At 41.1% G+C, this 21,219-nt stretch overlaps 1 protein-coding gene across 1 annotated transcript in view; it reads left to right on the top strand.

The window, feature by feature from the left end:
- The window catches only part of OXNAD1 (oxidoreductase NAD binding domain containing 1), a 31,486-nt gene that overhangs the window by 5,478 nt on the left and 4,789 nt on the right, over positions 1 to 21,219 (top strand). Inside the window, 4 exon segments of the mRNA XM_061586898.1 lie at positions 9,899 to 10,044; positions 10,608 to 10,671; positions 13,913 to 14,019; positions 19,110 to 19,239. Of these exon segments, the coding sequence (XP_061442882.1) occupies positions 10,612 to 10,671; positions 13,913 to 14,019; positions 19,110 to 19,239 (297 nt within the window). The 5' untranslated portion in view covers positions 9,899 to 10,044; positions 10,608 to 10,611.

Here is a 21,219-nt window from a genome sequence, read left to right as displayed (position 1 = left end):
TTTTCCTCTTCATTTTTGCCTAAATAAATGACCTGCCTCTTGGTACCAGCACCTTGCATGACACTCTTAGCGGTTGTTGCTGGGTTTTTCATCCATACCTTACTTCCTGTTGAAAAAGCACTGTTTGTAAAGTGTGGAGTTGTGTATTGCTTTTATTGTGACTGCCTTCAGGAAAACCTTATGGGGTAGACCAGTGTTGGATGAAGAGCCTCTTTTCATAATACTTGAACTTGGAGATACCTGATGAAACCGACTGGCAGTACGTCCAGGGTTTTACATTTTATAATGTCTTTGTATGTTGTAAGCTGCTTTAATGTCCTTCTATGAAAAGTGCGGCTTGCAAATTCTTAAATAAATTATTTATTTAATTATAAATAAATTACAAGAGGAAGTTCTTTTTCACACACTACCATAATGAATGTATGGCACTTGCTAGCACAAAATGTGGTAATGGTAACTAACTATAGATGACTTTACAAATGAATTCTACAGATTTACAGAGGATAGTTCTGGCAGTGAATCTCACTATCAGATGCTGGGGACAAACATCGAGGAATGCTGTTGCCTTTATGTTCCACTTACAAGCTTTGCAGTAGCAACAGTCTGAAAACTGAATACTGGAGCCTTGAATATTTCCATTTCACAGATGGAGAACTGAGGCTGAAAAAGAATGATTTGTCTGCAGGTTACATAATGTAGCAAATGTTCCTTTTCTGGGCAAGGTCCTAGAGCGTGTGGTCGCTTGCCAGCTCCAGGCTCTTTTGGATGAAACTGATTATCTGGATCCATTTCAATCGGGCTTTCGGCCGGGGTTTGGTACAGAAACGGCCTTGGTCGCCCTGTATGATGACCTCTGTCGGGAGAAGGACAGAGGGAGTGTAACTCTGTTGGTTCTCCTTGATCTCTCAGCGGCTTTTGATACCATCGACCATGGTATCCTTCTGGGGCGACTTGCGGATTTAGGAGTTGGAGGCACTGCTTGGCAGTGGCTGTGCTCCTACCTCAAGAACCGTCTCCAGAAGGTGGTGCTTGGGGAACATTACTCGAGGCCCTGGGTACTCCAATATGGGGTCCCACAGGGCTCAGTTCTGTCCCCCATGCTCTTTAATATCTATATGAAGCCGCTGGGTGAGGTCATTAGGAGTTTTGGAGTGCATTTTCAGCAATATGCTGATGATACGCAGCTCTATTTCTCCTTTTCATCTTCTTCAGGTGAGGCTGTTAATGTACTAAACCGCTGCCTGGTCGCGATAATGGTCTGGATGAGAGCTAATAAACTGAGACTCAATCCTGACAAGACTGAGATGCTGTTGGTGGGGAGGCCCTCTGCCCAGATGGTTGATGTCCGACCTACCCTAGATGGGGTTACACTCCCCCTAAAGGAGCAGGTCCGTAGTTTGGGGGTCTTATTAGATCTGCTCCTGTCTCTGGAGGCTCAGGTAGCCTCGGTGGCACGGAATGCGTTCTACCAGCTTCGGCTGGTAGCCCAACTACGACCCTATCTGGACAGGGAGAACCTTGCCTCAGTTATCCATGCTCTGGTAACCTCTAGATTGGACTACTGTAATGCACTCTACGTAGGGTTACCTTTGAAGACGGTTCGGAAACTTCAGCTGGTGCAGAATGCTGCGGCCAGAGTTCTTACTCGGACTAAAAGATCTGATCATATAACACCTGTTCTGGCCCAACTGCACTGGCTACCAATACGTTTCCGGGCCAGATTCAAAGTGTTGGTTCTTACCTATAAAGCCCTTAACGGCACCGGACCGCAATACCTGATGGAACGCCTCTCCCACTATGAACCTACCCGTTCGCTGCGCTCGATGTCAAAGGCCCTTCTCCGGGTCCCAACTCACAAGGAAGCCCGGAAAGCAATAACGAGATCTAGGGCCTTCTCGGTGGTGGCCCCCAAATTATGGAACGCCCTCTCTGACGAGATACGCCTGGCGCCTTCTTTGATATCTTTTCGGCGCCAGGTAAAGACCTACCTCTTTGCCCAGGCATTTTAATCTTAGTTTTAATTTTAATTTTATAGTTAATTAATTGTAATCTCTATTAATTTTGTCTTAATCTGTTTTTAAAGTGTTTTTATACCTATATGTTGTAATCCACATTCGCTGGTTTTTAATGTGGTTTTATTCTGTTGTACACCGCCCTGAGAGCCTGTTGCTAAAGGGCGGTTTAAAAGTGCAATAAATAAATAAATAAATAAATAAATAAATAAATAAATAATAATGAGTGTGCCAGATGAAGGGCTTGAATGCAATTCCTAATTCTCCCACTGTTCTTCAACCTTGGGTCCTCAGATGTTGCTGGACTACAATTCCTATAATCTTTGGCCATTGGCTAAGCTGGCTGGAGGTTGACGGGAGCTGCAGTCCAACAGCATCTGGGAACGCAAGGTTGAAGACAGTGGAACCTCCACTGGACTGTAAGCTGAAAATTGGAACTCCATGTTGGATATGTGAATGCTAAGTCGTTTGTACGGTACGTGCCTGGTGGCAGATCATTTTCAGTGTCTTCAGTGTCTTTCGGTGTCTTCTCTGTTGTCTTCTCAGGCATAGTTGTTAATGAACTGTTCTTCCTCAACTCCCCTCCACTTTTTAGGTGTCACATAAGTCCAAACACAAGAGATGCTTGAGTGCTGTGGTGACTGAAACTGGGGGAATCTGTTCAGTTCACAGTCACTGTTTGAAATAACCTTTTCAGGCTGCTCTCTTATACATATTTAATGGGAGTCAGCCGCACTGAACTCAGGGGACCTACTTTTGAGTAGACTTGTATAGGACTGAGCTGTAAAAAAGCTCTATGTCAAGTCACAGCCTGAAACATAAACTCTAACAGAGCACACAAAACACAGAATTGGAACGTTTTCTTTTTTTTAAAAAAACACAGCTAACCTAAATTTGGTTGAGTATAGTTACCAAATGCAACAGTACTATAAAAGTCTTTACCGCCTCTGGAAAATGTTTAGATCCTGATTATATCTTATCTTGACATCTGGCAAGTATATTTGTTTCTCAAAGTATACCTCTCAAGTGACTTCATTTGACAAACTCTTTCTCCCTTCTGTCACATTTTGATACAAGCAAGTAGCACTTTGAAAAGCTGAAAATAATATAAATGATGCTTGTCTCCAACCAAAAAACAGACTTTGAGCTATTACTTTCAACCTGCAATCCTGTGCCAAATTTCCTTGTAAGTCCCATTGAAAGTTGGGCTATGTGGGTTGTTAATATATTCCCACAGATGAGACAGATATTCTTCTATGCATGTACTGGTGGCAGATTGTGCATTTCCTTTCTCCAATGCCCAGGACAGATATAATGCTAGCTACCTCCTAACTGCAGTTAGAAGTGGAGCATGTGCTGGGACTATGAGCCTCTCCTTCTTTCCTGTGGATGGGTTCTCCCCCACCTCCTTCTCTCTGTGTGCAGTGTTAGGTTTGCATCAGTGTTTAAGCTAACCATGGTTAGCTCAAACAAAACTTTTTAAACCTTCTAAGCTTAGTTGCAAGCTGTGGTTTGAAACCATGATTAACATTCATGTTGGTGTAGTTGTAATATAAGTATGTTTATTTTATTTGAGCTTATATACCGCTTTTGTCACAAGTGACCTCAATGTGGTTTGTCTACAATAAAATAAGTCACGTAATTACAAATCACAATTCACATAATTACATATCAGCAAACATCAGTATCAGTAATCAGTAATGTTGCCTTGGAACTAAGTGCTGCTGAACTCAGTAGAACTTTCCTTAAAGTAAAGAGGCATAGGATTGGATTCTGAACATCCGAGGGCTCCTTTTGGGGAGTGCTATATCAAAAATAGTTTAACAAAAATAGGCCGTAGCCATTGCACCATAATACAAGCTAGCCACTGTATCTGTCTACCTCCTACTTTTAAGCTAGGACTATTTTCTAGTTGAAAGTTCATAAACTTACTTTGGTGTGTGTGTGTGTGTGTGCGCGCGTGCATGCACACACTTGTTAATTTTCTTGGAGTACTTCATTACTACCTGTACTATAGTTTTTCAAGGATATGAATTTTGCTTTGGTCAGATATGAATTACTGGACTTGATTCAGTCCTGTGTGGGGTTTTTTGTGTGCTTTTCTATTCGACTAGTCCTAGTTTCAATGTTATCTGGCATGGTAGTGGGTCTGAAAACATGCTGAATTCAGCATGCATCACTCAGTGTTTTATGATGAAAGCACACACTCTAGGTATTTTTATGTGTAAAATCTTCTTTACACCTAGAAATCAAAGTACTATGATATGATGTGCCCCAAAATAACTCTATACCAGTGGTTGAGAACCTGGAGCCCAAAGGCTGCACATGGGCCCTACCCTAATTTCATGCAGCCCCCCTGATAGTGGCACAGAGAGGGAGAAATGGCGCTGCACTTGAGGTTGGCAAAGAGAGTGCCATGCGGAATCTTTGCCATTTTTGGCTCTGGTCTCACCCACTGCCAGAATGCCAGCCCTGACAGATTACTCCTGAGAAAAAATAACCCTCAACAGTAAAAAGGTTCGCCACTCCTACTTTATACCATAAAGGTACCTTCATACCATGAAGGAGCGGGGAACCTTTTTTCAGTCTGAGAGTCACATTCCCTTCTGGGCAACCTTGAAAGGGCCACATGACAGTGGTGGGTGGAGCCAGATCCAAAAGTCAGGGGAGCAATGAATGTAAATGTTATTATACAGCCATGAGAGTGGCTGTATACTATAGCCAAGGTGTTTTTTTCACATTCCACAATGTTAAATTGATGCTTCCCATAAGCTCATTTCAAAACAAAACCTTACAAAACTTATAGTTCTGAACTCAGAAACGCTTGTTTAACAACCCTCTCAATTTTCATGGCAATACACAAAACAGTCAGAAAGAATAGAGAGTTCAAAGTCTAAAAAGAGAGAGAAAAAACCCAGAGCCCTTTTGGACTTTTTTCCTCTGAGAGTTCTCATAATCTGTCGAAATTCATTAAAAATCAGCCATGTTCACAGAGTACCTGTAATCCTAATACTGACCTTGCCCCATACTCTGACCTTCATCTTCTGCAGTTTAAAAGTTTAAAAAATTCCTGGCTGATTTTTAATTAATTTAAGAAATTTTGGCTGGCAGCCTATGATAACACAGGGCATGATCAGTAAGAGCCAACTGTCAGAATTCTAAAAGCCAGACTCACAGCTGCTGGGCTTGCCTAATCAGGGGCCCACACCCACACCAGACTTTGATTTCACTTGAGACAGTCATGGCTTCCCTCAGAGAATCCTGGGAAGTGTAGTTTGTGAAGGGTGCTGATAGGAGACTCCTGTTCCACTGAGAGAGCTCCAGTGGACAGAGTGGTTTAACAGTCAGCCACTCTGATTAAAGGTCTGTGAGGGGAACAGGGTGTCTCCTAGCAACTCTCAGCACCCTTCACTAACTACACTTCCCAGGATTCTTTGAGAGAAGCCATGACTGTCCAAAGTGAAATAAAGGTCTGGTGTGGATGTGGCCAGGGACAGCTTTGGTTTAAATTTGGGTGGGAGGCTACATGTGCCTGCTGTAGAGTGAAAAGGTGGGGGAAAGCCTGAAAAAGAATGATACTGCTCACAATGTTTTCCTTTTGGAAAGGAAAGGGGCTCCCCTTCTGCCCAGTGCTCACCCACCCAATCTCCTCCCCCTCCCCTCCCTGCACCTTCCCTGGGTCAGTGTTGGACTATGACCTGGGAGAACAGGGTTCGAATCCCCACACAGCCATGAAGCTGACTGGGTGACCTTGAGCCAGTCACTGCCTCTCAGCCTCAGAGGAGGGCAATGGTGAAACCACCTCTGAATACCGTTTACCATGAAAACCATATTCAAAGAGTCGACATAGGTGGGGATCGACTTGAAGGCAGTCCATTTTCATTTTCAAACATGATTGCATGGAAATAAATCCCATTGAACTCAAAAAGTATGCATATGATCAAACCCTCCCTTCCTTCTCCTCCCTCCTATCCCCTCCCTCTTGCCCCTTCCATCCCCCTTCCTTTGCCCCTCCCTCCCCATCCCCATCCCCTTTCAATTTTCTCCTTCCCCTTCCCCCTTCTCTTCCTCCTCCCCATGGTCAGTTTTACCTATCTTAAGCATGATTGCACTGAAGTAAATACCATTGAACTCTATAAGCATGGAAATGATCAAACCTGCCCTCCCCCCCTTTTCTTTGCCCTCCTCCAATACGCAACTTCCCACTCCCACTCCTCCTCCCCCATGGTCAGTTTTTCCTATCCTAACCAAGATTGCATAGGATTAAATCCCATTGAACTCAATAAGCATGCAAATGATCAGACCTGCCTTTCCCCTCCTTCACCTCTCCACTCCCTTCCTCCTCCCCTCCCCTCTTCCTTCTTCCTCCTCCCCTGCCCACTCCAGCCCTCCCTCCCTCCCCCTTGGTCAGTTTTACCTCTCCTAAGCATGATTGCACGGGAGTAAATCGCACTGAATTCAATAAACATGCAAATGATCAAACCTGTCCTTCTCCACCCCTCTCCCTCCTGCCTGCTCCCCTCCCAGTCCTCCCCTCTGTGTTTCCTGCCCTCCCTCCTCCTCTTCCTCCTCCTCCCCTCCCCATCCTCTGTGGTCAGTTTCACCTATCCTAAGCATGATTGCAGGGGAGTAAATCCCGTTGAACTCAATAAGCATGCGAATGATCAATCAATTCTCAGCAAACTTGCACAGGATCCCATTTCTTACCTCCCGGATTAAAAAGCAGGAAAATTCACTAATAGGCAAAAAACCTTGCAGTTTAAGAATGTACCTATACCCAACAGATATTTCTATCAAACTTTAAAAAGCAGGAGAATTGGGCAGCTATAGTGAATGCACCAGGGAAGCAGGAGACCTGAACTCCTCTCTGAGATATTGGACTGCCCTACAAATTGGTCAAAATGCAAACACCATTTGGGTTGGTCTTTCACAGTCCAATCCACTTCCTGTGTAGCTTGGAAGAATTTGGTAACGTGCCTCTGAGCATATGGTGACTGGTAGCAACACCTGCAATCAGCCCAAATAATAGAAAGAAGACGTGCTGTGCTGATCTTCAGAGAGGAAGCAACGTTATTAAGACAGTTGATATAGTTCAGATGGTCACTTTGAATATGTCTGATTTCCTTTGCAATTGTAGTGAAGTTTCCTATAGGAAATCATTTTCTTTTGTTTCTATTTCTGTGAACATGTGAAGTACAGCAACACTTTGCAAAATTTGCACTAAAAAAACTCCAAACATAATTGTGGAATAATGGCAATGACTTCTGCAGAATAGTCTCCAGTGGACCTCAAGAGTGTCAATTTGCACAAGATAAAAGAGTGGGAGGTGAAATATATTCTAGCAAAATGCTAGGTGTGCTCTATGTTTTTAATTGACCGCGCCCACCTTGCTTGCCTTATTTATTTATTTATTTATTTATTTATTTTATTTTCATTTCTAGACCGCCCATAGCTAATAGCTCTCTGGGCGGTGTACAAACAGGATTAAAATACAATAGAGAATAAAATCAGTAACAGAGGAACACATTAAACTAAAAACATTAAACATAAAGCATTAAACATTAAAATGCCTGGGAGTACAGCCAGGTCTTAACCTGGCGCCTAAAAGAAAGAACCGTAGGCGCCAGGCGTATTTCCTCCGGTAAGCTGTTCCACAATTCGGGGGCCGCCACAGAAAAGGCCCTAGATCTAGTAACAGTCCTCCGGGCATCCTGGTGTGTTGGTACCTGGAGGAGGGCCTTAGATACAGAACAAAGTGAACGGGTAGGTTCATAGTGGGAGAGGCGTTCCACAAGGTATTGCGGTCCCACACCGTGTAAGGCTTTATAGGTCAACACCAGCACCTTGAATCTAGCTCGGAAACAAATAGGTAGCCAGTGCAAGCGAGCCAGGACAGGTGTTATATGCGCAGACCGATTGGTCCTTGTCAACAGCCTGGCAGCCGCATTTTGCACTAGCTGAAGTTTCCTTAAATGAAGTGGTTTAAACATAGCAGGCTGAAAACATGCATCCTCTTTTTTCCAACAGCTACAGTCATTGCCGAAGGAGCAACATATTGGAATCAGTCTGATTTTACATCAAACTGCAGTTTCAGATTCCACTGTTAATGCACCCAAAATAGAAATAGAACATAACCTCCAGTCTGAAACACACAAAGAATACTGTCTTCATCATCATATGACACTGACCAATAAAAAGGCTTTGAAATTAATAAAAATAAATTTGACACAGATTTCTAGGATGAATAATGAGGGAAATAAACTTTTCTAGTTTAGATTCTCTGTAGAAACAGTAATAACACAGAAAAGAGGCAAAGTAAGAAGAACATACAAAAATATAATTATCTTTGGAGATGGCAGGTGTTGCCACCACTCACCATATGCTCAGAGGCACATGTTACCAAATTCTTCCAAGCTACACAGGAAGTGGATTGGACCATGAAAGACCAACCCAAATGGTGTTTGCATTTTGACCAATTTGTAGGGCAGTCCAATATCTCAGAGAGGAGGTCAGGTCTTCTGCTCCCCTGGTGCATTCACTATAGCTACCCAATTTCTCTGCTTTTTAAAGTTTGATAGAAATAGCTGTGGGCTATAGGTACGTTCTTAAACCGCAAGGTTTTTTGCCTATTAGTCTTTGTACAGTAGCATAGTTTCTAAGCACTTACACCCCCCTCTCTATCCTCCATCCAGGCAAGCAAGAGGCATGATCAGTACTCAAGGTCACATTCCAATCAGGCAAAAAAACATTTGGGGTGTGAAGCAGGGCCAGTGAGGGGTATGTCCTGGGGAGGCCTCGAAGACTGCATTTGCCCACCCAGAGGGCCTGAGGTTCCCCACCTTTACCATAAAATATTTCTTTAGTAGCTTGAAATGTTTCTTTTAAAAAAGTTTCTTTTAAAAAAGCATTACATTTTTCATGTTAGACTGAGATGTGATAGCACTCTTCAAGAACATGAAAGGTTGTCGCACAGAGTAGGGCCGGGATCTCTTCTCTATCGTCCCAGAGTGCAGGACACGGAATAATGGGCTCAAGTTGCAGGAAGCCAGATTTCAATTCAACATCAGGAAAAGCTTCCTAACTGTTAGAGCCATACGAAAATTGAACCAATTACCTAGAGAGGTAGTGGACTCTCCGACACTGGATGCATTCAAGAGGCAGCTGGACAGCCATCCGTCAGGAATGCTTTGATTTGGATTGAGCAGGGGGTTGGACTTGATGGCCTTATAGGCCCCTTCCAACTCTACTGTTCTATGATTCTATGATGTGAATAGGGTGTTGTTGTTTTTAAATATATATATAAAATTAATACATTCTTATTTTTATAAAAAGGATCGTTGTAGAATATTCACCTCCTCAGCAAGGGTGATTTGAAGCCGTGATTGCCAGCATTTAATTGGGTTTGGGGGCTTAGCAGGGTTTGTCTCTGCGTTCAGGACTAATCCATGGTATCACTCCCTGGCCTGTCTCTCCCTATGTCTTGTCCTTCACTGCAACCTGTCCTGGCTTGCAGGACATCAACATGCTCCTTAGTGCGAAATCCAGCATTTGGGTACTTGGAGAGACCATGTGTAGTGATGAGCAGGCGATTGTCTCCTGGTTAGGTGTCTTTGACTGAAACTGCCATAGACTGAGAGAGAGATCTGTTTATGATGTGAGTGCCTTGTTCATGGAAGGTGTCTATGATGTTAACACCTGTCCAGGAATGGGCTCATTTCACTTGCCTCACCAAGCCAGCAACATACGTTTTGTGATGAAGGTAACTCCTCTTTTAAATATATGCAAAATAGGTGATTTGTCTGCTTCAGAATTGTACTGGTCTGGCTATTTGAGACTATTGTTGATATTTGCTAATTAAACAACAAAAAGTTTAATTGTCTTTACAGGTGCTTAAAGGACATGGGAACACTGTGGTCTGCGCTGCTGTTTTTGCCGTTCCTCCATTACTGAGAAGCACTACTGGAGTTTTTCCCATTTGTTTTTTGCTTTTACTTCTGAGATATGCAGCGTTATGTTTTTGCACGGTAAATAGGTAAGATATTTGTGTCCTCCAGATACTAAATTTATATTGAGAGAAATGGAAATATTCCCATGACGGTTATTACATTTATTTAAAAGTGGAGAAAGTTAGCTGTTGACAGCATATTTTTGGATATTTATTTATTAAATTTGTTTGTATACTGCTCTTAATTAAAAATCGAAGAGCAGTTCACCAATCACGCTGTCATTTACTTAACAGAGCAAAATAAACCCATAAAAACATTAAAATATCAGTAAGCAAACAATCCCATAGACTCTTCTACAAGCCAAATTTTCCTAAGCATAATTGGCAACAGCCCCAGGACAGCTCAAAGGCCTCAGTGAAGAGGCGTATCTTGATTGTTGGCATCAAGGTGTATCTTGGTGGTTATCATGGGAATCAGTGCTGGGTTTGATGGGCAACTCAGTTCTTATATTCTCGGCCTTAGAATTTTGTTCTTCATGACTAGAATTAAGTGAATCTAAAGTTAAATGGGTCTTTAATGAGCTTTTTTATTTAAGCTCTATAATGAAATTGGGTAATGATATATCTTAATTTGTCTTTTTTTAAAAAAGCAAAATGATATCAAAAAGAAAGGCGGATCACCTGGAGAGAACAGCAAAGGACTTTCGGCAGGAGGTTGGTATTATAATGTACAGCCTGAAATGAGCCTTGTGGTGAAGAGCCTGGATAAGTTTGATGGTGACTTTGCCCTTATTTCTAAGAGTATCTCTTCTGTCATCTTTTTGTGATTATATGGTTTCAGGTTGGCTTGTTTTTAACAAACAATAGTCAACATTAACAGTTTCTCAGTTCAGACAAAGTGACAAGCTGTGGTTAAGCAAAACAGAAGCAAAAACTTCTGAACTCCTCATGGCTGCACTGGAAGAAGACGGGGAGAATGTGCGAGCCAAAGGCTAGCCAAGGCTCTTTCATGTCATGCAGCTTCTAGGACATAGGTTTGGTAAGCAAGTTTGTTTATAAGTCGTAAAGATGTGAGGAACAGCCATAGCTCAGTGGCAGAGCTTCTGCTTTGCATGCTGAAGGTTCCTGGTTCAGTCCCTGACATCTCCATGGAGGGCTGGGAATGCCCCCGTCTGAAACCCTGCAGAGCTGTTGCCAGGCAGTACTGAGCTACATAGACCAATGGCCTGACTTAGTAGAAGGCTGGTATCTATGCGTTGAGCCTCGGCTATCCCAGAAGAAACAGGGAAGGGGGAGGCATGAGTTTCAAGTGCCTCCGCTGCCAGAAGACGCAGAAGATTTGGAAGTTGTTGAGTCTGAGCAGGACCTTGAGGGAGGGGGTGAGTCCGAACTCCAGCCAGTTCCCACAAAAGGCGCGATCTCTGAGGAACAGAGCGCGCCGCCCCCAGCTCCTGCAGAGGACCTGTATGGGGAAGTTCCAGAGACAGTGCCAACTCCTCCCTTGCCCAGCCATTCCCAGGATGCTACCAGCGTGGCGCAGCCCCCTGACCTCAAGCCCGTTGCTCAGGTGTATTCCGATGAGCGGTTGGAGACACACACACCCTCGCCTCGCTCCCGCCGTGAGAAACGAACAGGGCAGAGACAGGACTTGCGAAGGAGTCAGAGATTACGATCGAAAATGTTCCCTACTTAAGCTTGCGGCTCACAGCGGGGAGTTGCTGAGTCAAGTTCCTTCATACGCCGCAGAGCATGTCTAGAGTGTAGTAAAGGATTCTAGTGAGTTAGCACAGGGTTTTCTATGAAGCGCAATGCCTTTGATTACTCTAATAAAACGAGATTTACTTGCACCCTCGTTTCAGCCTCGTCCTTCCGGCTCTGGACGGGACACTATGAGGAAGAACAAGTTAGTATAAATTACAAAGGGAAATAAGGCATCACACTATTGTGCTGCTTTTTAGGTGACTCTGTATCAAACCTGTTGCCCATAACAACCTTGTATGCAGGATCTAGTCATGGCTTTAATATTTTTGTCCATAGATGACGTCCTAGGTTAATGTGAACAGGGTAAAACTAGTCTGTGTACTCATTTCCTACCCTGGGGCTTCACTAGGGCTAGCATTTAACAAGTATCATGAAGGCGATAAACTAACTAGTATGACTATTCTTTTGTTGTTGTTTAATATTGTCTATTAAAGTTAAGAAAAAGAAAGTTAGCTTTTAGTTGGCAAGGGTCCTGTTGTTTTACTGGATGGTAGACATGTTCAAATATTTTTATAGAGAAATTCATTTCCTGCCATATGTTTCAAATTAAAACGTAGCTTGGTTACATTTCATTTGTTAGACACCAGTGCTGCTGGATGGGAAATGACACAGTTGTAACTGAAATTAGATGAGATTATGTATTTTTTAAAATATAAATCTCTGGACTTTTGGGCCTGCATGAATCATCTTAAGAACTGGCTTTTCATATATTAAAATATCTGTAGTCAACACAATAATTTCAAAGAGTAATTTGGGGTGCCCATGTGAGTCCTGCAAGCGGATTGACAGGGTGCAGCCTGAAAAAATCAGCAAAATGCAGCAAAGTTAAGGGGTGGACTAGACTGGGGCTTATATGAAAGTCCTGTGATATATATGAAAGCCCTGTGATATAGTGGTTAGTGCTGGAAGACTTGGGGTTAAATATCCACTCAGCCATGAAGCTTGTTGGCTGACCTTGGACCAGACATTGGCCCAGTTTGTGCATGAAGTTAAACCATAGTTTAAAATAAATAATGGTAAATGAGCACAAGTGCTTTGCTCCACCCCTACTCCTAACTGTATCACATGGGGGTGGAAATTAGTCATAGTCTGGTTGTTGTGACATGCAAACCTAGGTTTGTGGGAGCTTATGGTTTGTTACTCTTTAAACAAATTATGAGCAGAAGCCAAGATTTGTTCTTAGCTTACCACCTGTAGTTTGTTTGCAGGAAACAAACCACAAGCCTGCAAGAACTCGGGTTCAGACATCCCACTAAGCCAGACTCTGTTTTGTTCCCTCCTCCCTACCCCAAAAAGCACAATTGGGAACAGTGGTGGAGTAAGGCATTTGTACTCTTTAAACCATAGTTTATTTTAAACTACAGTGTAATGTTACATGCGAAACAGCTTAATATCTTTTAGCCTAACCATCTTACAGGATTGCTGTGAAGATAAAATGGAAAGAAGGACTGCCTGGAGCTTCTTGGAGAAAGGGTGAGATAAAATGTAATAATAAAAATAAAGTTGAACCAAAATAAAATCCCACTATTATTTCCTATTTAGACCGGGTATGGGGAACCTTTAGCCCTCCAGATTTTGCTGAAGTACAACTCATATAATCCCTGGCCATTGGCCATACTTGGTGGGGCTGATGGGAATTGTAGTTCAGCAACATCTGGAAGGCCAAAGAGATATGAACACCCAGAAAAACACCTAGAGATATGAACACCTGGAAAAAAAATCAGAAAATGTGGGGGGGGGAACGGAAAAAATGCTCCCCCCCCCAAAAAATCCATTTTTCTCTGGGCCTTCACATCTCTACCTATAATGAACAAATTCATGAACAAACATGATGAACAAAGTGATGCAGAGATCTTTAATTTTGTAAATATTTCCCCCTTTTTAAGGTATTAAGTCAAAGAAAGGCAGCAAAATGGGAATAAAATAACTTTTAAGTTTGTAATCCTAAACACCTAGGAAGTAAGCACCACTATATATCGCGAGGCTTACTTCTGCGTACCCATGCTGAGGGGTGCTCTGTAAATGTATGAGTCACAGTAGAACAGGCTAATTGAAAATTCTAGTAGTCCCACCTCAGTATCGGTGATTAATGACTGGAAGGTTTCAGCACATGGGATATTTTCAGTATTGAAAATCTTGATTGTTTTCCTGAAACAGTAATAGTGGTAGTGGTGATTATGATTTTTTTTTTTAGGTTATTTCTAAAGCAAAAGTGTGTGGAATCACCAATGAATCTGAAACAGTTAAAAGACTCTGTTTGGCAGTCACAGATAAAGAGTTTACTTTTAAAGCAGGACAATGGTAAGGTTCTTTGTTCTGAATTTATTGAACAGAAGGGGAACTTAAGAGTGCAAGCCTAAATTAATGATACATTTTTGACATTCAAAGAGACATGGGCCTTTTCTTCTAGATAGCTTTCTATGAAACAGCTGGTAAAAGTGATTTGGGAATTTGTCCAGATTTTATCTCTATGCAAAATATGGTTCTGCCAAACAAGCAGAATGAACCTCAGTTATAACCCTTTTTTTTTTTTTTTTTGGCACTATCCCAATTTATTGGTTTGTGCTATATTTTTCCTGAGGGAGTTGTATCTAAGAATACCGTAAGCACACTCCACATTTAAATCTCCTAATCTGCTGAGTGCTTTCTGTGAGTGATGTAGATATTTTATTTAATATCTTCCAATTGTGATGAAGGCCTGGCTCTGAAGCACATGACTAGTCGCAAGTGAACTTCAGTTTCTCATATGGCAGCTCTACGGGAAACTTCTTTTGAAGATTTTCAAAAGCAGGTTGTAGTATATAGCATGTCAGAATGCCTAAAATAGCTCTTTGGATCCTGGTCATAGAGTTAGATCCAAAGATACACTCCTGCACATGGTTTTACTTCTTGCGCTAGAGCATTGTGCAAGAAAAGTGAAACTAAATCCAAATATATTATTCTGCATGGATAAGAATGTCTGAAACGTCTTACTCAAGTGGAAGCATAATAATTGCTTTAGACTGAACCTGTAGGAGATACAGACTTTTGTGCAAGCTGTTTTGGAAAACTTGGCAGAAAAGCCCAAATCAATAAGGGTGTCCTTATTGAACAGTACATGATAGAATTTGTTATTGTGGGTGTATTGTGGGATGTTTTTAGGATCTATAAATTTTTTCCAAACATTTAGGTGATGCTTTGCAGACTAAATTGGATTCTGGGCCTGTCCTACTCCCCCCCCCTTTTTATTTTTCTTTACTTTCTTTTGTCTGTGCATCTGGCAAACAGGTTTTATAGGAATTAAACTTCATCCGTTAGGATGTTAATAGCATGAGTAACTAGTTCAGTGTTAATTTTGCAGTCTTTTACATTTAGAGCAAGAAAACAAGATGTTGATTGCAATAATTCTTGTTTGTGGAGCAATTTGCAGCAGCCTTTGCACATGTGCATAGATGCATACTAAATTTCTGCTTGCTGGTTCTTGGAAAAACATTTACCCTTCAAAAATGTTTTGGTAATTATCATGCTGAAAACTGGGATCAGTAATTATAATTACTCTTTTCATTATCTTCCTTTTAAGGTATTCTAATTCTGTTTGGCATGCACACTTTCTACCAGTGCAGCCTGCAAGTGTGATTGTGTTCAATGAGAGGTACTAAGAACCAGGCCACGAGAGAAAAAGGTTAATAGACCTACTTCTATAGTGAAGTGGCAGGGTTTCTCTTCGTAATGCAAACATGCACTACTTATTTGCATAATATAAAAGTCAACCCGCCCCCCTTCCTGGGGACTAGTTGATTTTCTTCAAGTTATGCTCAGTTATAAGATTTCTACCATCACAAATGTGGGTTTGCAGAATCTTGAGCGCAGTATCTGTTAAGACTGTTGCATGTTTGAGTCTCTCTTGAACATTAGGGAGGTATATAGTGAAATATATTGTTTGTTTTACCTTCCAGTTTACTTGTTATGGGATTGCACTGCTGGACTTAAAATTGTTACCTTCCTCTTAATTAGCTGTGTAAATAAGCCCACAAACTTTACAAGCCTGCAAAAATGTTTACTAGTCCGCTTGGGGGCTTACACACGCAGCGGCATTTGTATGAAACACTTGGAGGCCGGGGCTTCCTTCCACTGGCAGCCCACTTAGTTTCTATGTGGAGTGCAAAGGAGGGACAAATCGCTCCAGTCCTCCTCTGCCAGTTTGCTTGCTTGCATGAAGTTTCTTGTCACCTATAGCTACCCAGGTGAGTGCTTAAACACAAGGCTGCTTTTACATGAATGTTGAGATTTCATTTTGGTAAATTGTTAAATTAAGGCTGCAATCCTATGCTTACTCAAGAAGAAATCCCATTGAAATTTATTTGCTCACAGTGTAGTTATCTACATGCGTAGTCAGAAGTATGTCTCATTATTTCCAGTGGAGCTTACTCCCACATATGTTAATTATGCAAGTAATATCAATAGGATCAGGCTATACTGATAATGTAACTATAGTTCTTGCCAGTTTTAAAATTTAGAGGTTCTCAACTGTCCTGACAAATAACAAACAAACATTAACCTCCATATTCGGGTTACACACCAGTAAGGCTTCATCTAAATAAATGGAGGAGTCCAACTCCCTTAAAATAAACTGAGATTTTGTAGGTCACTTTCATGAAATATATAGAGTGCAACTATTTGCTTTGGGCACAGAAGTCCACACAGACATGGGTTTCTGTGAACAAATTCTGTTTTAAAGGGTATGCTGTAGAGGGGGGAAAGCAGATACCCACTGATCAGGTAATGTATGTGGGGGGAAAACATTTGAAGGGAAAGGATTTCTAATGGTGTTTGGGAGGCATTCCAGCATGTATGATGTGGAGCCACTTTTCTCCCTTCCTAATCAGGTTTCTGTTCATCTTGGATTGATAGCCTGTTTTATATAGCACTTGTTATGTTTAATTATGAATAAATGCATATAAATATCATTTATATGCATGTAATTATATACAATATCTATCGCTTTCTGTGCAGAATATGTTACAAGGTGTTACTGGTACTTGTAATTAGTGAAGAGCTTCCTGAATACACTCTAGCAGGCTAGCTGTTAGGGAACTTCCTTTAGCTTGAGATTGTTTCACAGTTAACTTACACTGTAGTATCTAATAAGACTAAGTGGATCTTGCTGCATCTATTCATCACTTTGTTAGGCAAACACATGGGTTGATGCACAGCATAAAAGCCATTTTAAACAAAATTTTAGCTGTCAGGAGCATCTACATGGTGGGTGCTTTTCAGCAACTTCAGTTTGGTCACTGTCATATTTTAAATAGGCTCTCATTCTCCCTTGTTAATGGCAAGGCTGCTTTAATAGTCCATTTGCCTGTCACATTAAACCATAATTTAATGTGATTGAGGAGTGTGCACTGTGACGCTTCTCTCCTAATCTTGCTGCTGCTGCACCACACACAAAACAAGCCAGAGACTGGTTTGTTGTGTTGTCCAAACCTGGGTTCATGGTGTGCTGGGGGGGGGAAGCCACAGGTTAGGTTTGGATGACACAACAAGCCAGACTCTTACTTGTTTTATCTGCAGCATAGGAGGAGCAGAGCAAGAGCTTATGATTAGTGTGCCCCACCACATTGTTAGTTCAAATTAAATCATAGTTTGTTTTAAACTTTGGTTTAATGTAATGTGTGAACCAGGCCATTGTTTCACATTGTTTCAAATTGTTTCACAATGTATAAACAGAGTCAGTCTTAATCTTGTATATATTATTTTGGTACCTTTGTTACTTTTCAAGTAACCTACCCTGTGAAATTCCCTCCCCTTAAATATTAGACAGGCGTCATCTCTGTTATCTTTTTGGTGCCTTTTGAAGACTTTTCTCTTCCAACAAGCCTTTTAATTTGAGACCTATCCCAGTCTGCGTCTGTGTTGGAATTGCTTTTTAATATGTTTTCATTGTAGTTTTACATTTTTGGTGTAGTGGTGCCCTTTATTGTGTTTTCTTTCCTCTCACTGGGTTATTCATTTTTACTGCTACTAATTGTCACATGATCCCCCTTATACATAAGTACATCCCAGAGCTTGGAAAAGTTACTTTTTTGGACTACAACTCCCATCAGCCCCACCCAGCATGGCCACTGGATTGGGCTGATGGGAGTTGTAGTTCAAAAAAGTAACTTTTCCAAGCTCTGCGATCCTTTCAGGAATAGAGATGCAGAGTTGTTGTTGTTTTAAAATCTTTTTTATATAATAATTGTCACAGGTGTTGATATATACACACTCAGAAGGAGGAAACTCCTTGAGATGGGATTGTGAATTAGCTAGTGATGTGCAATTTAAAAAGAAGCTCCTTAGCTCTTGCCCAGAAGGAATAGTTTGAAAGAGTGACAGCCTAGGACATATGTGCACACAGATGACTTGTAGCTTTTAATGGACTAGCTTTTGAACAAAACCCAAATAAATAGGGCACTAAATACAGTGATCGATTAAACACCCTGCCCAATCTGTACCAAATTGAACTGTTCAGAAATACTTATCCAACATATGGTCTTACAATATTTAATATGTCAAATATTTTATCACATATTTTGCCACTAGAGGGTGCTATGATGCAGTTTGGAAAGCATTATATCATTTATAAGGGGTATGATTTTTGACCTCAGTATAAATAGACTTAATATTCTGTGAACTCTGGTGTGTAAAAAAAGAATCATTTAATGCTCCCCCTCCACCCCAGTTTTTTCTAGGTATTGCTTTGAAGAAATTAAGCGGAGCAATAGTAATGTTGACAACGTGGTGCGAAATTAGGTTTTAGAACTGACTCATCCAGCATGGTTGATCAGCATTTGGAAGCTGACTTCTAGACATAGATCTCCAGCTGAATTATGTTCCTTTCATGTAATATTGTGGGCTAAAGCAAAGTGAACTGCATGTCTGCTTTGGAAGTTTCAAATGGGCTAAAAGAAAAGATATTAATGTAATATGTATTGCATCAATACATTCCTTTCACTCAACATTCCTTTCATTCATACATCACTACAGAAGCTATCCACCATTTTGTGTGGCTGCATCTGAAGGGCATGTTACACAGCAAGACCTACACTGTTGGCTTGGCTGGGCTGGGACTGACTACCCTTTGGCTCTTCCCCTGCCAGAATATCTTGCTTCGATGATCATTCCACCTGGTCATTATTATTATAATTAAGTAACATTCTATTATATAAGAATTGGAGCCTGAAAACAAATAATGTGTAGGATGCATTGATAACTAGGTCCTAGAAATAAAACTACTTTACAAAGTAAAGTAAAGTAGTTATCACACTGGAACTTATACAATTCTACGTTTTAAATGGAGGATAAAAAAGAAATCTGCCTTAGAAGACACTCAATAGAACATTTTGTTTGTTGAATCTGTTTTCTCTTAGGGTAGACTTCTTTATTCCTAGAGTTGCTGTAGTTGGTGGATTCTCAGTGTGTTCAAGTCCTGGTCTGCCGGACCAAGGAGTATTGGAACTAGCAGTAAAACATACTCCTGCTCACTGGATTTACACTAAGGTATCTGTATGCTACTTAGTGCTGTTAATTGTCATGTTATTTTTAAAATGTATTCTACTGCTTTAACTATCATAAGCCTCCTTGAGAAGATCTTCAGATGAATGGCAGTGTAAAACAGTCTTTTAATAGGCTGTCCAGATTAGTATTCATTTCAAATTTCATTTTTGAAATCACTGAAAAAATGATTTTGGCCTATATAAGTTCCTCTACAAAGGCTTCTCCTTCTTCAACTGTACAGGTGTTGCTTCTGTGCAAAGGCATTTCCTCTTCCTTGAACTGAAAGCTCTACTACCTTTTTAAGTCTTTTCTTTAAATACTAAATTGATATTGTTGCATACACCATGCTCCTTCCTCCATTCATCTGCTCCAGTAAGCTGCGGGGAGTGGGAGTCTTGGGACTGGTTTGTGAAATAGCCATGTTTAGCTGTTGTCAAAAGAAATTGGCAGGTGACACTTAAGAAGGCACACAGGTCTGGCACAAACTCACTAATAATCAGTGAACGCTTCATTCTGAGACTGAGGAATGAAGCTGGGGCAGTGGCCAGGAGAAAGGGCAGCCAGAGGCTTCTGACCAAGATAGAAGCTTGTATCTATTTATCTGCTGTAGTATGAAAATGCCTGAAACCAAAGTAGAGTGTCTGATGTCACAGTGTTGGTGGACTCTGTGCCCAAAATGTCATGTGGCACCCCTTTCTAACATATATGTAAACAGCAGAACAAATAAAAAGGATTGTTGTAGCAGTTTAGAAGTACATTTATTGTGGCTTGGTTGTTTATATTTTACTTGCGACATTTCTAAGTGGCTTTTCAGGGCAAGACAGCTTACATAAAAGCATAATGCTGTGCTTTACACAAATCCTTCAAGAAAGCACAATTTTTACTTTTTGGCTTTTGTGCTGTTGAGTTAAGAGAAATATGCTTCTCTTACTTGACATTACATTTGTTGAGCAGCATTCATTTCAGTGTAAAATCAATGCCATCTTATCACTTGAGCAAAAAGCATTTCCAAGTGGCCCCTAATCCATCCGTTGCCATGTGACCATAAATAGTGCTCCTACTGTTGTTAAGTAGGTTAGTTTTATGCACCATTGGAATTTCAATAAAATAACTGACTTTGAAAGATGCCCTGGAAAAGTATAGAACCAGTGTTGCTGGACCGCAAATGCTAACACAAATCCTTGTGGAGATTTCCTATTGATTTCCCTGTTGCTCATTAGGGACCTCTCAAAACCTAACTTCATAATTATCTGCATCTGAGGCATCTCTTAGTTTTCCTTCCTTCCCTGCTTTAATCTTTTTTAATCAAATTCATAGTGGCACAGCACTGAAAGCAGTTAAAAGGATTAGCAGTTCTGGGGCGAACATACTGAGACATTGGGATTAATGGTGATCTAGAATACTTTTTATAACTATACCATGTCAACTTGTAGTTTTCATAATGGCTGTCTGTATCCCTAACATGATCACTGTCATCTGAAGAGTTTGTGGATCTATACCTTTTAACAAAAATGTGGAGTGAATGTATTTCCATTCTGTATGATTCTGTGGTATTTTTTGTTGTTGATAATTGATATAGAAGAATGTACTTCAAGATCTAAACAAGAGATGGCTTTGAATCTCTTAGTAATAATAAAGCTAGCATATTTTTTCTTGTTATGCTTTTTATTGTAGGGATATTTTAATAAGAACATAAGAACATAAGAAGAGCTTGCTGGATCAGGCCAGTGGCCCATCTAGTCCAGCATCCTATTCTCACAGTGGCCAACCAGGTGCCTGGGGGAAGCCCGCAAGCTGGACCCGAGTGCAAGAACACTCTCCCCTCCTGAGGCTTCCGGCAACTGGTTTTCAGAAGCATGCTGCCTCTGACTAGGGTGGCACAGCACACCCATCATGGCTACTAGCCATTGATAGCCCTGTCCTTCATGAAATTGTCTAATCTTCTTTTAAAGCCATCCAAGCTGGTGGCCATTACTGCATCTT

The sequence above is a fragment of the Rhineura floridana genome, chromosome 10, assembly GCF_030035675.1.
Source record: "Rhineura floridana isolate rRhiFlo1 chromosome 10, rRhiFlo1.hap2, whole genome shotgun sequence".
Lineage (NCBI taxonomy): Eukaryota > Metazoa > Chordata > Lepidosauria > Squamata > Rhineuridae > Rhineura > Rhineura floridana.
The sequence above is the reverse complement of the archived record's forward strand: the minus strand, read 5'-3'. Positions and strand labels throughout refer to the sequence as shown.